Raw genomic sequence first — 14,152 nt, forward strand, 5'->3', positions numbered from 1 at the left:
GAGAGACAGACAAGGTTTTCATCTCAAGGCCAAAAGGCCAAAAACATCAAGACACTTGATCACGACCTTTGATAGGCCAAGAGACTACTTACACTTGATCTTAGCCATAAGGGTTTCAGACTGCCCTCACCACCATACGCTCTGTATGCTTTTCACATAAAATTAATAGAGAAGGCAAAGTCCCTCGCAGACCTCTCATGAAATGTCTGCCTTCAATGTTTTTCAGTCTACCCCCAACACAAAAGTAGCTTCTGCAAACTGCTAACACATTTAATCAGTGACTTGCATAGAATCATAGAACTAGAAGGGACCTCGAGAGGTCATCTAGTCCAGTCCCCTGCACCCAAGGCAGGACTAAGTATTATCTAGACCATCCCTGACAGGTGTTTGCCCAACCTGCTCTTAAAAATTCCCAGTGATGGAGATTCCACCTCCCTACGCAATTTATTCCAGTGCTTAACCACCGACAGGAATTTTTTCCTAATGTCCAACCTAAACCACTCTTGCTGCAATTAAAGCCGATTGCTTCTTGTCCTAGCCTCAGAGGTAAAGGAGAATAATTTTTCTCCCTCCTCCTTGTAATAAACTTTTATGTACTTGAAAATGTATGTGAAAGTCTACAAGGCAGAGTCTCAATTGCAAATGTTTAGTAAGAGAGTCATATTTAATTTCTCCTGAAACACTGTATTTCACACCTTGGAATAAGGAAAGAGGAAAAAAAAACAGGAAGAGATAGAATAGACTTTTTTTCTTCTGGAGTTTAACCCCAGAAGTTTCTCTTGGACATTTCAAAGCTTGGCTGTGGGGATGGAGTTCTCATCACAAGTAGGATTGTCTTTCCTCCCAGTTGGCTCGCACTAGTTCTCTGTGGTAGTTCAGATGGAGTTAACTAAGTAGATTACAGTTTGCAGTGTTGTCGTAGTTGTGTTGGCCCCAGGATGTTATAGAGACAAGGTGGGTGAGGTAATATCTTTTATTGGATCATCTTCTGTTGGTGGGAGAGACAAGCTTTTGAGCTATGCAGAGCTCTTCTCCAGATTATATAGACTATAGATCCCTTGGATCCAGTAGGACATTATGGCTCAACTCAGTTCAGGTGTCAAGAACAGAAAGCAAAGATAACAAGAGAGTACATGCTAACTGGGGGGAAATGTCCCCCATGCCTTCCAGGTGTTTCTTGCTTTCAGTTCCAGATAGGTGTTTTTAATATCTGAAGGTAAATCAAGGTAAGCAACACCCTGGTACATCTCCATTTCTTACACTATAGTAAAAGCAATACGTGATTAAAAAATAATCAAGAGGAGTGTCTGCAGCCCATGCTTACCAGTAAGATATCAGGGAAGCCCCTTGATGTCAGGCTCAAATCCTGTTCATGTCATTTTCTACTTATACTACAAAAATGATAGCTAATAAACAAGTTTGGATTGTCTTAAGATAGAAGAAAATGTAAACATTGATGATCACAAAGTTTTATTTCTGAAGAAATGAATCTGTTTGTATCAACTTGAAATTGCTATTTATACAGCCGTTCTGAACTGTTGTAAAATATTATTCTTACTTGATAGTCTGGAGGGTATGACAGACAATGTTCTCATATCTCCTCTCTCGGTTCAGTAACAACCAGGGCAGTGGGATATATGAAAATGAACTGGGATCTTTCAGGAGGGTTAGCTCTGGAAATAGAGAACGAGCACCCACTCCAAAGACTGTCATGTATTTTGCTGCCAACATCTGGACATGCTATGCTAGCTAACTAGTTTCAAGTCATGTTACATGCTTTTCATAATAGCAACCTAAGTATAAACCACCACAGTGCTGATTCATTAACTGAGATTTTAAATCAGCAATTATTATTTTATACATTTTTAAAGAAGAGTAATACATTAGAGTTCTACTTAATATTTATTTTGAACGAAACACATATTGCTCTATTTTCACTTCACGACAGTAGCATGAAACTATGTTGATTAGACTAGATGACCAGGATAACCAGTGCAATACAACTTCATTGTTTTTGAAAACTGGTAGCTTCCTTACCTTGCATTTCTCTGTTATGTATTTATTCTCCCACAATCTCTATGTGCATGACTGCTTCATACTGAATGAGTGAACATATTTAAGCCTGTGATGACCATCCCTGAATGTTTCAGAAATTACCATTGAAAGTTAATGTCATGCCATTTTGCCAAAGGTCTGAGATTGGATATGGTCATTCAGGTAAGTTTATTATTATGTGCATTGCACCCAATTCTGTCAGTGATGCAAGCATGCTCTTTCTTCTCAAACAGAAATCCTCTGAACACAGTTTTGTTTTAAATTTAGCTTTTAGGGAGATTCTAAATTAGTAGGCTAACTGAAATGGATAATGTTAATTTGAAAACAGGTTCATTTCAGATAAGGCTACATGCCCTCTGTTGTCCCCTGACCAGTTTTGTGTATTCACTCTTTTCTTTACAAATTGTTAACTGGCCAATGTTAAAAAAGACTATCCACAGAGTGCTAGCAAATGCATAAAATAAACAAAGGCATGAAGCAAGGTAGAAAGAGAACTGAGATTTATCAGTAGCCTTAGAAGATAAACCCTGAGTGTTTCATAAGAGAAAAATATTTTTCAAAAATTCAGCATAGTGATCTCACATTTGTTAAGCAGATTGTAAACCACTTTGAGATTAAAAACAAACCAATTGAGATGAGGCAGAATAGCCAGGCTTCATCCTTTCAGCAAAATGAAGCAACTATGCAACAAGGTAGAGCGAGTAGTACAGAAACCTTCAGCAACCTTAACAAGCGGTCAGCTTAGTTTTACGTTTCATCAACAAGATGACCTTTACAAAAGTACTATAGTTGTTTATATTTTATGAAGGAGTTCACGAAGACAAAAAATGGCACCTCTAGAACCTACACACCTGGTTAGACTAATGTTTTCAAGATGCCAGTTATAGATAACACAGTGACGAACATAATGGAAAAGATTTAAACAAGAGCTCTCCATATGAGTGCCTACATTCATGACACATTTCTGTAACAGAGGACTCTCCACAGAGAATTTTCTTAATATAGAGTAAAAAACATCTTGTGTCTCATTTTCAACCTTTACAATGTTTGCAGAAGAATATCAAGGGTAGTGAGCTGTAGCTCACGAAAGCTTATACTCAAATAAATTTGTTAGTCTCTAAGGTGCCACAAGTCCTCCTGTTTTTTTTAAGGGTACTCTCAGTTACATCTCAGAGCAATTCACAAAGGTATGGGGCGGTGGGGGGGGGGGGGAATCTCACTTTTGCTGGCCAAGTGAGCTCAAAGAATCTCAGTTCTGACCCAACGATAAAGACAGTCACTTATTTTAACATTTACTTTTGCGTGCTTGGTCTGGAATTTTTGAATGCGTGCACAGGAGATGCTCACAATTTGAGCAGCTGAAAAACAAGTTAAGTTTGGGTTCCCCTGGCGACACAAAAGTGTCTGTTCATTAGGGGTCTAGACCAAAGAACTGTGCACCCAGGGAATGTGGGCCTGCTGACCAAAGGGGTGAGGATGAGGTAGGGTAAGAAAGGCCCTATTTACTCAGGCTCAATGGCTCCTGAATGAAGGGATTCCGTTATGGGGAAGAATCTGGAAAGACTGGGTATTTACCTACCTCCCATGTTGTCTTGTGAGACACCAGGCCGAGCCCTGCTCCCTTTGAGAGTCTTTTTTTGGGTGTTTAGAGAGGACTTGTGAACTACCATGCTGGTCCCAGAGATACTGAAGTGCCATCCAGATGCCTGGTTCAAAGCCACTTCCACACCTGCTCAAGCCTGGCTACGGCAGCTCCACCATGCAAGGCCCCATTCTGTGCATGCATTGAGTCGGGGAGGGGAGTAGCCTTCACGCAATTTTCCATCCTTGCCTGGGAAAACCCTCACTGATTGGCTGTCTTTCCCATCTTCTGGGGAAGTGCAGACAAGCAGGGCTGCTTCAAGAGGCAGGCAAAGCTCTCCTTTCCCCACCCCCTGGGAACAGAAAGATGTTTGATAGGAGACAATGGGGTTGTAAACACCATTCCTGGGAGGGGAGGGGGGGAAGAGGGGGGAGGAAATAGAAAAACCCTGAAGCTCTGAATCCTCCTCCTGTTGTGAAAAATGGAGGAGTCCGCTCTTTGCTCCTCCCCAGGGAGAGAAGAATCCCTGGAACTCCATGCACGCCCTCCCCTCACTCCCCAAAGGCCTAGGAGAAAGGGGTGTATAGTTCTACTATTTTTTTCCAGTTTATGGCAGCTATTTTGCATTCATAGCTGGTATTTTCCTGACAAGAAACATTTATATGATTATCTCCACCAAATGCAGAAAGGAAAGAGCCTCCCCAAAGTGCTCCTGAGCATTAAGGAACAAGGATCACAAGAACAAACAGGTTACAACCAGTAATGCAACATTCCTGTAGCTTAAATACCTTGATACTGCTTTTTAAACATGTTTCGCTGAATGGCAATGAATTAGGAGGAAGCTAACCTCTGACTAAGAAAAGTATTGGTCAATACCGCAATGTGTGACTCGTTATTCATGCTCTGGAGTTTTAATGTGAGATTTTACACACACACACACACACACACACACACCCCCCTCATTTTCAAATAGGTCTAACCCCTCACTCACCCTCTTCAATTGCAGCTCTGAGAAACAAACACGCAAGGGCATAATCCTGCCCCCAATACTTATCTTAGGTCATGTCTACACTACGAAATTAGGTCAAATTTATAGAAATCGGTTTTGTAGAAAGTGTTTTTATACAGTTGATTGTGTGTGTCCCCACACAAATGCTCTAAGTGCATGTAGTCGGCGGAGTGTGTCCACAGTATCGAGGCAACCGTCGACTTCCGGAGCGTTGCACTGTGGATAGCTATCCCACAGCTCCTGCAGTCTCCGCCACCCATTTGAATTCTGGGTAGAAATCCCAATGCCTGATGGGGCTAAAAAATTGTCATGGGTGGTCTGGGTACATATCGTCAGGCCCCCCTTTCCTCCCTCCCTCCGTGAATGCAACAGCAGACAATCCTTTCGCGCCTTTTCTCCTGGGTTATCTGTGCAGACACCATACCACGGCAAGCATGGAGCCCGCTCAGCTAACCGTCACCGTATATCTCCTGGGTGCTGGCAGACGCGGTACTGCATTGCTACACAAGCAGCAGCTTATTGCCTTTTGGCAGCAGACAGTGCAGTATGGCTGGTAATCATCATCAATGTAGTCCAGGATGCTCTTTTAACTGACCTCGATGAGGTCGGGGCACCTGGGCAAACATGGGAGTGACTCAGCCAGGTCATTTCCCTTTTAAGTTTTGTCTCAAGGCGATTCAGTCCTATCGGCAGTCCTAGTGCAGTGTCTTTTAATCAGCAGCCAGGAGAAGACGATGGCCAGCAGTCATACTGCACCGTCTTCTGCCGAGCACCCAGGAGAGGATGATGGCTAGCGGTCGTACTACACAGTCTGCTGCCAGCAAGATGTATAAAGATAGATGAAGTGGATCAAAACAAGAAATAGACCAGATTTGTTTTGTATTCATTTTCTCCTTCCTCCCTCCATGAAATGAACGGCCTGCTAAACCCAGTTTTGAGTTCTATCCTTGAGGGGGCCATTCTGTTTCTCGCAAAGCCACCCCCTTTGATGATTTTGATTCCCTGTAAGCCATGTTGTCGGTCGCCCCTCCCTCCGTCAGAGCAACAGCAAACAATCGTTTTGCGCCCTTTTCCCTGGATTGCCGGAGCAGACGCCATAGCACAGAAAGCATGGAGTCCGTTCAGCTCACCAAAGCAGTTATGACCATTGTAAACACCTCGCACATTATCGTGTATCATGCAGAACCAGCACCTGAAAACCCAGGCTAGGAGTCGACGGAAGCGTAGTGATGAGGACATGAACACACTTTTCTCTAAAACTGCATTCCCCAGCAATTTGGAGATCATGGTGTTAATGGGGCAGGCTCATGCCATGGAACGCCAGTTCTGGGTCCGGGAAACAAGCACAGAGTGGTGGGACCACATAGCGTTGCAGGTCTGGGATGATTCCCAGTGGCTCCGAAACTTTCGCATGTGTAAGGGCACTTTCATAGAACTTTGTGACTTGCTTTCCCCTGCCCTGAAGCACAAGAATACCAAGATGAGAGCAGCCCTCACAGTTCACAAGTGAGTGGCAATAGCCCTGTGGAAGCCTGCAATGCCACACAGCTACTGGTCAGTCGGTAATCAATTTGGAGTGGGCAAATCTACTGTGGGGGTTGCTGTGATGCAAGTAGCCAACGCAATCACTGAGCTGCTGCTATCAAAGGTAGTGTCTCTGGGAAATGTGCAGGTCATAGTGGATGGCTTTGCTGCAATGGGATTCCCTAACTGTGGTGGGGCCATAGACGGAACCCATATCCCTATCTTGGCACCAGAGCACCAGGGCAGCCAGTATATAAACCGCAAGGGGCACTTTTCGATGGTGCTGCAAGTACTGGTGGATCACAAGGGAAGTTTCACAAACATGAACGTGGGATGGCCGGGAAAGGTTCATGTTGCTCACGTCTTCAGGAAACTCTGATCTGTTTAAACTGCTGCAGGAAGGGACTTTATTCCCAGACCAGAAAATAACCGCTGGGGATGTTGAAATGCCTATAATTATCCTTGGGGACCCAGCCTACCCCTTAATGCCCTGGCTCATGAAGCCGTACACAGTCAGCCTGGACAGTGGTCAGGAGCTGTTCAACTACAGGCTGAGCAAGTGCAGAATGGTGGTAGAATGTGCATTTGGACGTTTAAAGGCGCGCTGGCGCAGTTCACTGACTCGCTCAGACCTCAGTGAAACCAATATTCCCACTGTTATTACTGCTTGCTGTGTGCTCCACAATATCTGTGAGAGTAAGGGGGAGACGTTTATGGCGGGGTGGGAGGTTGAGGCAAATCGCCTGGCTGCTGAATACGTGCAGCCAGACACCAAGGCGGTTAAAAGAGCACAGCAGGAAGCGCTGAGCATCAGAGAAGTTTTGAAAACCAGTTTCATGACTGGCCAGGGTACTGTGTGACACTTGTTTGTTTCTCCTTGATGAAAACCACCCCTTTGGTTGCCTCTAAATTCCCTGTAAGCCACCAGCCCTCCCCCCTTCGATCGCAGCTTGCTTGCAAAGGAAATAAAGTCACTATCGTTTAAAAAACAACAGGTATTCTTTATTAACGGATTATAAAAACAGGGAGATAACTCACGAGGTAGCCCGGGTGGGGTGTGGGAGGAGGGAAGGAAAAGGCCACTTTAAAACCTGTTGAATGCCAGCCTTCTGTTGCTTGGGCTGCCCATTGGGGTGCAGTGGTTGGGTGCCCAGAGCCTCCCCCCTGCGTTCTTGGGCGTCTGGGTGAGGAGGCTATGGAACTTGGGGAGGAGGGAGGGCGGTTAAGCACGCGCTGCAGCGGCAGTCTGTGATCCTGCTGCCGTTCATGAATCTCCACCAGATGCCAGAGCATGTCCATTTGATCCTGCAGTAGCCGCAGCATTGTCTCCTACCTCCTCTGATCTTCCTGCCACCACCTCTCCTCACATTCATTGGCCACCGTCCTGTACGCTGCTGTTGTGTCCCTCTACGCTGCTGTTGTGTCCCTCTACGCAGCTCTGTCAGTGCTGGACGACTGCATGAGCTCAGAGAACATGTCATCACGCGTGCATTTTTTTCGCCGCCTTATCTGAGATAGCCTTTGGGACGGAGGCTTGAAACATTTGCAGCTGCTGGAGGAAAAAAAGGGAGTGAAGATATATTTTACAGAACAATGGCTATACTCTTTCATGGTGAACAACAACACTATTCACATTACATAGCATATGTGATTTTGGTACAAGGTCGCATTTTGCATCTTATACTGAGTGCCCCTGCAGCTTTGGTGTTAGAGATCACACACGCAGGGCCGGGCAACAGAATTCGGCTTGCAGGCGGCCATGGTAAGCCGTAGTCTTTCAGCTTCTATAACCTTCATAACAGCAGCCCCCTCCTTTCCCATACCAAGCAAAGCCCGTTGAGCTGGCCATTTAGTGCTGCAGTTTTCCTGTTAACGTGCAGAGCAGAAACCAAACTAACCCCCTCCCCCTATCCAATTCTCTGGTATGATCGCTTTTCCCCTCCCCCCACTGCCTGGCTGGTATCAGGGAAGATCCCTGATAGCCAAATGCGAACAGCTCAGCTCCAATGCCCTCCCCCGCCCCCACACACACACGTGACTAACTGCGGGGAGGATTTCTTTTCAGCCACAGTCAAACAGCCCAGTAGGAACAGGCACCTCTGAATGTCCCCTTAATTAAATTCCCCTATTTCAACCAGGTTACCATGAACGATATCACTCTCCTGAGGATAACACAGAGAGATAAATAACGGATGTTTCTTCAATGCCAACACACACCGGGACCATACGCTGCCAGGCTTTGTCATGCAATGATACCAGATTACTTGCTACTAGCATGGCGTGGTAAAGTGTCCTACCATGGAGGATGGAATAAGGCTGCTCTCCCCAGAAGCATTCTGCAAAGGCTTTTATAGTACCTCCAGGAGAGCTTCACGGAGATGTCCCTGGAGGATTTCTGCTCCATCCCCAGACACGTTAACAGATTTTTCCAATAGCAGTACTGGCCACGAATGCATCCCACATCCTCAGGGTTACTTAATCATTAAAAACGCTTGCTTTTATAACATGTATTATATTTTAAAAGGTACACTCACCAGAGGTCCCTTCTCCGGCTTCGTTGGGTTGGGAGGGTATTTCAGTCAGGGTGATAAAAAGATCCTGGCTGTCGGGGAGAATGGTGTGCTGTGTGCTCTCCCCAACCTCGTCCTCCTCCTCCTCATCTTCCCCATCTGCAAAATCCTCAGGCATGGCGGAGAGTACCTCATTATCGGAGTCCACAGACAGGGGTGGGGTAGTGGTGGCAACCCCTCCTAGAATTGCATGCAGCTCAGCATAGAAGTGGCATGTCTGGGGCTCTGTCCTGGAGTGTCCGTTTGATTCTTTGGTTTTCTGGTATGCTTGTCTGAGCTCCTTAAGTTTCACATGGCACTGTGTTGCGTCCCTGATGAAGCCTCTGTCCCTCATGGCCTCAGATATTTTGAAATGTTTTGGCATTTCGTCTTTTGGAACGTAGTTTTGATAGCCCGGATTCCTCTCCCCATACAGCCATCAGATCCAGTACCTCCTGTTCGGTCCATGCTGGAGCTCTTTTTTGATTCTGGGACTGCTTGGTCACCTGTGCTGATGAGCTCACCTAGCCAAACAGGAAATGAGATTCAAAAGTTTCCTGTACACTTGGCCAGTGCATCCGAGTTCAGAGTGCTGTCCACAGCGGTCACAATGGTGCACTGTGGGATACCTCCTGGAGGCCAATAGCTTCGAATTGCGTCCACACTAACCCTAATTCGAAATGGCAATGTCGATTTCAGCGCTAATCCCCTCGTTGGGGATGAGTACAGAAATCGGTTTTAAGAGCCCATGATGTTGAAAAAATGGCTTCGTTGTGTGGACAGGTGCAGGGTTAATTCTAATTTAATGCTGCTAAATCGACAAACTCGCAGTGTAGACCAGGCCTTAGTTTTCACTGGAGTTCTGCATACAGCCCAGCAAAGGACTTAAAATTCAGCAGTCTAAGTATGTGTTTTAGTCCCACTGCAGTCAGCGGGACTTACCCTACTCAGAATTTTATACTGCGATCACTTGAGTGCTTCCAGAAGTACAGTAAGCAACACAACTAGCATTTGCCATGTGTGGTTCTCTCCCTTTTTCCTCCCGGGGATGGGGAGGAGATGTGGGCTTAAAAAGCATGCGTACTTGTGTTTTGCCAAATCGGGGCCAATAGCGAGAACAGCAGAATCTTAGTTACGAACACCTAAGGAATGGAGGTTGTTTGTAACACTGAACAAAACGTTATGGTTTTTCTTTCAAAAGTTTATAACTGAACAGTGACTTAGTAATGATTCAAAGCTGTATTATGCAGAAGAAAATTGCTGCTTTTAACTATCTTAATTTAAATGAAACAAGCACAGAAAGTTTCCTTACATTGTCTCAAATTTTTTTTTCTAAAAAACTTTCCTTGTATTTTTTTTAGTAGTTTAATACAGTACTATACTTGCTTTTGTGTGTGTGTGTGTGGGGGGGTCCTCTGCTGCTGCCTGATTGCGTACCTCTGGTGTCAAATAAGGTGTGTGGTTGACTGGTCAGTTCGTAACTCACCTAGGATGCGGAACACATGTTTTCAAATTTCTCCTCTACCTGATTTGGTAGCCCTAACTCCAGGAGAGAGTTCACAGCTGAGAATCCCACGTGGAGACAGGCACCTAAGATGCAGATCAATGTGAGGTAGCCACTTAAGTCCCTTTGTGGATCTGGACCCCAAGCCCTGCCTGTTTCCTCTGCATTTAACTTAAGCAGCTCTCCACTCAGTTTGTGGGCTTCTGAGAATCCCTTTCTTAGGTGCCTAACTCTCCTCAGGTATTGTATGGGGAGCTGGGTACCTAACCCAGGTCTGTGAATTCTACTTAGTGCCTAGGAGTTCCTACATCCTCTTTGTGAATCCATCCCTAAGTTCCAAAATAGTGGTTCTAAACATTCATTTTAAAAAAAAGTTACTCCACATTTCCACTATCCACCTTCACAATTAAGTACTATGGAGCCTTCCACATTTGAAGAAATTTTAGTATTTGTTAGTGATGCATAATTAGAAATACAAACAGTGCAGCAGTCTAACACCTAGTGAACACCTGTACATAAAGGCTTTACATAAGTTTGATCTGGTATTATAAGGAGATAAATCAGGGGTGGGCAAACTTTTTGGAACAAGGGCCACATCTGGATGGGGAAATTGTATGCAGGGCCATGAATGTAGGGCTGGGGCAGGGGGTTGGGGTGCAGGACAGAGTGCTGGGTGTGGGAGGAGGTGTGGTGTGCAGGAAGGGGCTCAAGGCAAGGGGTGCAGGAGGGGTGTGAGATGTGGCAGGGGGAGTTCAGGCTCCGGCTTGACACCGCTTACCTCGAGCGGCTCCTGGGCGGCAGTGCACAGCAGAGCTAAGGCAGCTAAGGCAGAAGTGGCCAGCATGTCTGGCAGTGGCTCCTGGGGGTGGGGTGGGGCGGGGCAGGTGGCTCTGTCACGCACTGCCCTTGCCTGCCGGTACCACCTCTGAAGTCCCATTGGCCCCGGTTCCCCATTCCCAGCCAATGGGAGCTGCGGGGGGCAGGCGATGCCTGCAGGCGAGGGCAGTGAATGGACTCCTCTGCCCTCCCACCCCCAGGGGACACAGGGACATGGGGCCGGCCACTTCCAGGAGCGGCACAGGTGGCTGGCAATCCCGCAGGCCAGACAAAGCCCTGACGGGCCAGATTCAGCCCTCAGTTTGCCCTCCCCTGAGATAAATGAACTGACATCAGTGTCACAAGTCAGAATTAAGTTGACTTGATGAATTGTGTGAAAGTTTTGTCCTCAAATTTACCGGTAAAACCTGCAGACTCACTTTGTTTACCTTATTTAATTTAAGTATTCATGAATGGACCAATATACAAGTACATACACTGCTTACATTTCAACCCATTATTTGTTACTGCACAGCAGCAAGAATACACGTAGTCTTTTTTTTTTCCCCTAATATTTATTTTTTTCACCTGCAAACTGTAGCAAAACATGATCAGCTTTATTAGGCAGACAGGTATCCCTCTACATTATAGAGAATGTAGGCATGTATAAATAGAAGAGCTCTTTAGGAATGGAAAACATTTTGGAGAATGAACAAAACCTCCAATTTGACTTCATGACTTCCAGTAGCAATGGTTAAAATGATGTAGGTAATTCATTCCAAGAGATACAACAGCACCTCAAAGTGGCTGATCTATTTCCTCAGTAACATTTTTCACATAACCATGTGTTAAAGTTACAAATACTGATATGCACAAATAGCTATTTTCTAAGAAAAAAATATGTACAGTACTGCAGCAGAACGAATGTGGTATCTGCAATTACTTATTAGCCAATTTTAATATACATGATACCGCTACTTTTCTCCTGCCAATTCACAGGTTAAGGATGTTAACACAGCCCTCCGTTTTGCACATATTACCTGGTGGTTTTAATACACAATGCAGGGTTTTTTATTAAAGACTTCTCCTGTGTTTAAAGCTAAGATCAGTGAAACAAGACAACAGTGCAAGAGGCGCAGAGATGTTCTGTGACCACGTAAGAGTTCTTTTGGGTAAAGTGTCTATAAGGCTATAAGAAAGGATTGGTTGATGAGCTTCCTGTTGGAAATTGTCCTGCTGGTGCACCAGCCTGAAAAACAGACAAATGCAAAAAAAAAAAAAAAAAAAAATCATCAAATGCACAAACTGTTTTTCCACATGGCAAACCCTAAAACAAAGTACTGTATCTGGATAGAATAAAAAACGAACAAAAGCCTGTCACTACCTTGGTAAGAAAGATTTGCTTTTTATGTTATAGCTTAATACTAGGGCTGTCAAGCAATTAAAAAAAATAATCGTGATTAATTGCACTGTTAAACAATAATAGAATACCATTTAAATATTTTGGGTGTTTTCTACATTTTCAAATATATTGATTTCAATTACAACACAGAATACAAACTGTACAGTGCTCACTTTATTTTTGATTACAAGTATTTGCACTGTAAAAACCAAAAGAAATAGTATTTTTCAATTCACCCAATACAAGTACTGTAGTGCAATCTCTTTATAATGAAAGTTGAACTTACAAATGTAGAATTACGTACAAAAAATAACTGCATTCAAAACACAAAATATAAAACTTTAGAACCTACAAGTCCACTCGGCCCTACTTCAGCCAATCGCTAAGACAAACAAGTTTGGTTACAATTTGCAGGAGATAATGCTGCCACGTCTTGTTTACAATGTCACCTGAAAAAGAGAGCAGGCATTCACGTGGCACTGTTGTAGCTAGCATCGCAAGATATTTACGTGCCAGATGCGCTAATGAGTCATATGTCCCTTCATGCTTCAACCACCATTCCAGAGGACATGCGTCCATACTGATAATAGGTTCTGATAGAAACTATCCAAAGCAGAGCAGATTGATGCATGTTCATTTTCATCATCTGAGTCAGATGTCACCCTCAGAAGGTTGATTTTCTTCTTTGGTCGTTCGGGTTCTGTAGTTTCTGCATTGGAGTATTGCTCTTTTAAGACATCTGAAAACATTCCCCACACCTTGTCACTCTTAGATTTTGGAAGCCACTTCAGACTCTTAAACCTTGGGTCGAGTGCTGTAGCTATTTTTAGAAATCTCACATTGGTATCTTCTTTGCGTTTTGTCAAATCTGCAGTGAAAGTGTTCTTAAAACGAACATGAGCTGGGTCATTATCCAAAACTACTGTAACACGAAATATATGGCAAAATGCAGGTAAAACAGAACAGGAGACATACAATTTTCCCCCAAGGAGTTCAGTCACAAATTTAATTAACGCATTATTTTTTTCAACAAGCATCAGCAGTATGGAAGCATATCCTCTAGAATGGTGGCCAAATCATGAAGGGCCATATGAATGTTTAGCATATCTGGCACATAAATACCTTGCAACGCCAGCTACAAAAGTGCCATGGGAACGCCTGTTCTCACTTTCAGGTGACATTGTAAATAAGAAGCAGGCAGCATTATCTCCCATAAATGTCAACAAACTTGTTTTGTCTTAGCAATTGGCTGAACAAGAAGTAGGACTGTGTAGACTTGTAGGCTCTAAAGTTTTACATTATTTTGTTTTTGAGTGCAGTTATGTAACCCAAAAAAAAAAAAATACACCTACATTTGTAGGTTACACTTTCATGATAAAGAGATGAGGTGAACTGAAAAATACTATGTCTTTTGTTTATCATTTTTACAGTGCAAGTATTTGTAATAAAAAATATAAAGTGAGCACTGTACACTTTGTATTGTGTTGCAATAGAAATAAATATATTTGAAAAGGTAGAAAAATATCCAAAAATATTTAATAAATTTCAATTGGTATTCTATTGTTTAACCGTGCAATTCATCGCCATTAATTTTTTTAATCGTAGTTAATTTTTTTTGAGTTAATCACATGAGTTAACTGCGATTAATCGACAGCCCTACTTAATACTTTATGTATTGTTGTGCTTTTTGGTGGTTTATTTTAAAATACAG

The 14,152-nt window shown here is 43.8% G+C and overlaps 2 protein-coding genes across 8 annotated transcripts in view; both read right to left on the bottom strand.

Annotated features, from left to right (window-relative positions):
* Positions 1–3,807, bottom strand: part of LOC311526589 (C-C motif chemokine 20-like) — a 67,615-nt gene extending 63,808 nt beyond the window's left edge. Inside the window, exon 1 of the mRNA XM_084639790.1 lies at positions 3,635–3,807. The gene's annotated coding sequence lies outside the window, so the exon portion shown is untranslated. The remainder of the gene's footprint in view (positions 1–3,634) is intronic.
* Positions 3,808–11,585: 7,778 nt separating this feature from the next.
* AGFG1 (ArfGAP with FG repeats 1) overlaps positions 11,586–14,152 on the bottom strand; it is a 68,150-nt gene continuing 65,583 nt past the window's right edge. For 5 of the 7 annotated variants that reach the window (XM_084639770.1, XM_084639767.1, XM_084639766.1 and 2 more), the window contains one exon: positions 11,586–12,288. In XM_084639770.1, coding sequence (XP_084495896.1) covers positions 12,229–12,288 — 60 coding nt within the window. In that variant the 3' untranslated portion in view covers positions 11,586–12,228. The remainder of the gene's footprint in view (positions 12,289–14,152) is intronic. The other 2 variants (XM_084639771.1, XM_084639768.1) reach the window with 1 other exon arrangement.

The sequence above is a fragment of the Lepidochelys olivacea genome (assembly GCF_965140295.1).
Source record: "Lepidochelys olivacea isolate rLepOli2 genome assembly, chromosome: 9".
Lineage (NCBI taxonomy): Eukaryota > Metazoa > Chordata > Testudines > Cheloniidae > Lepidochelys > Lepidochelys olivacea.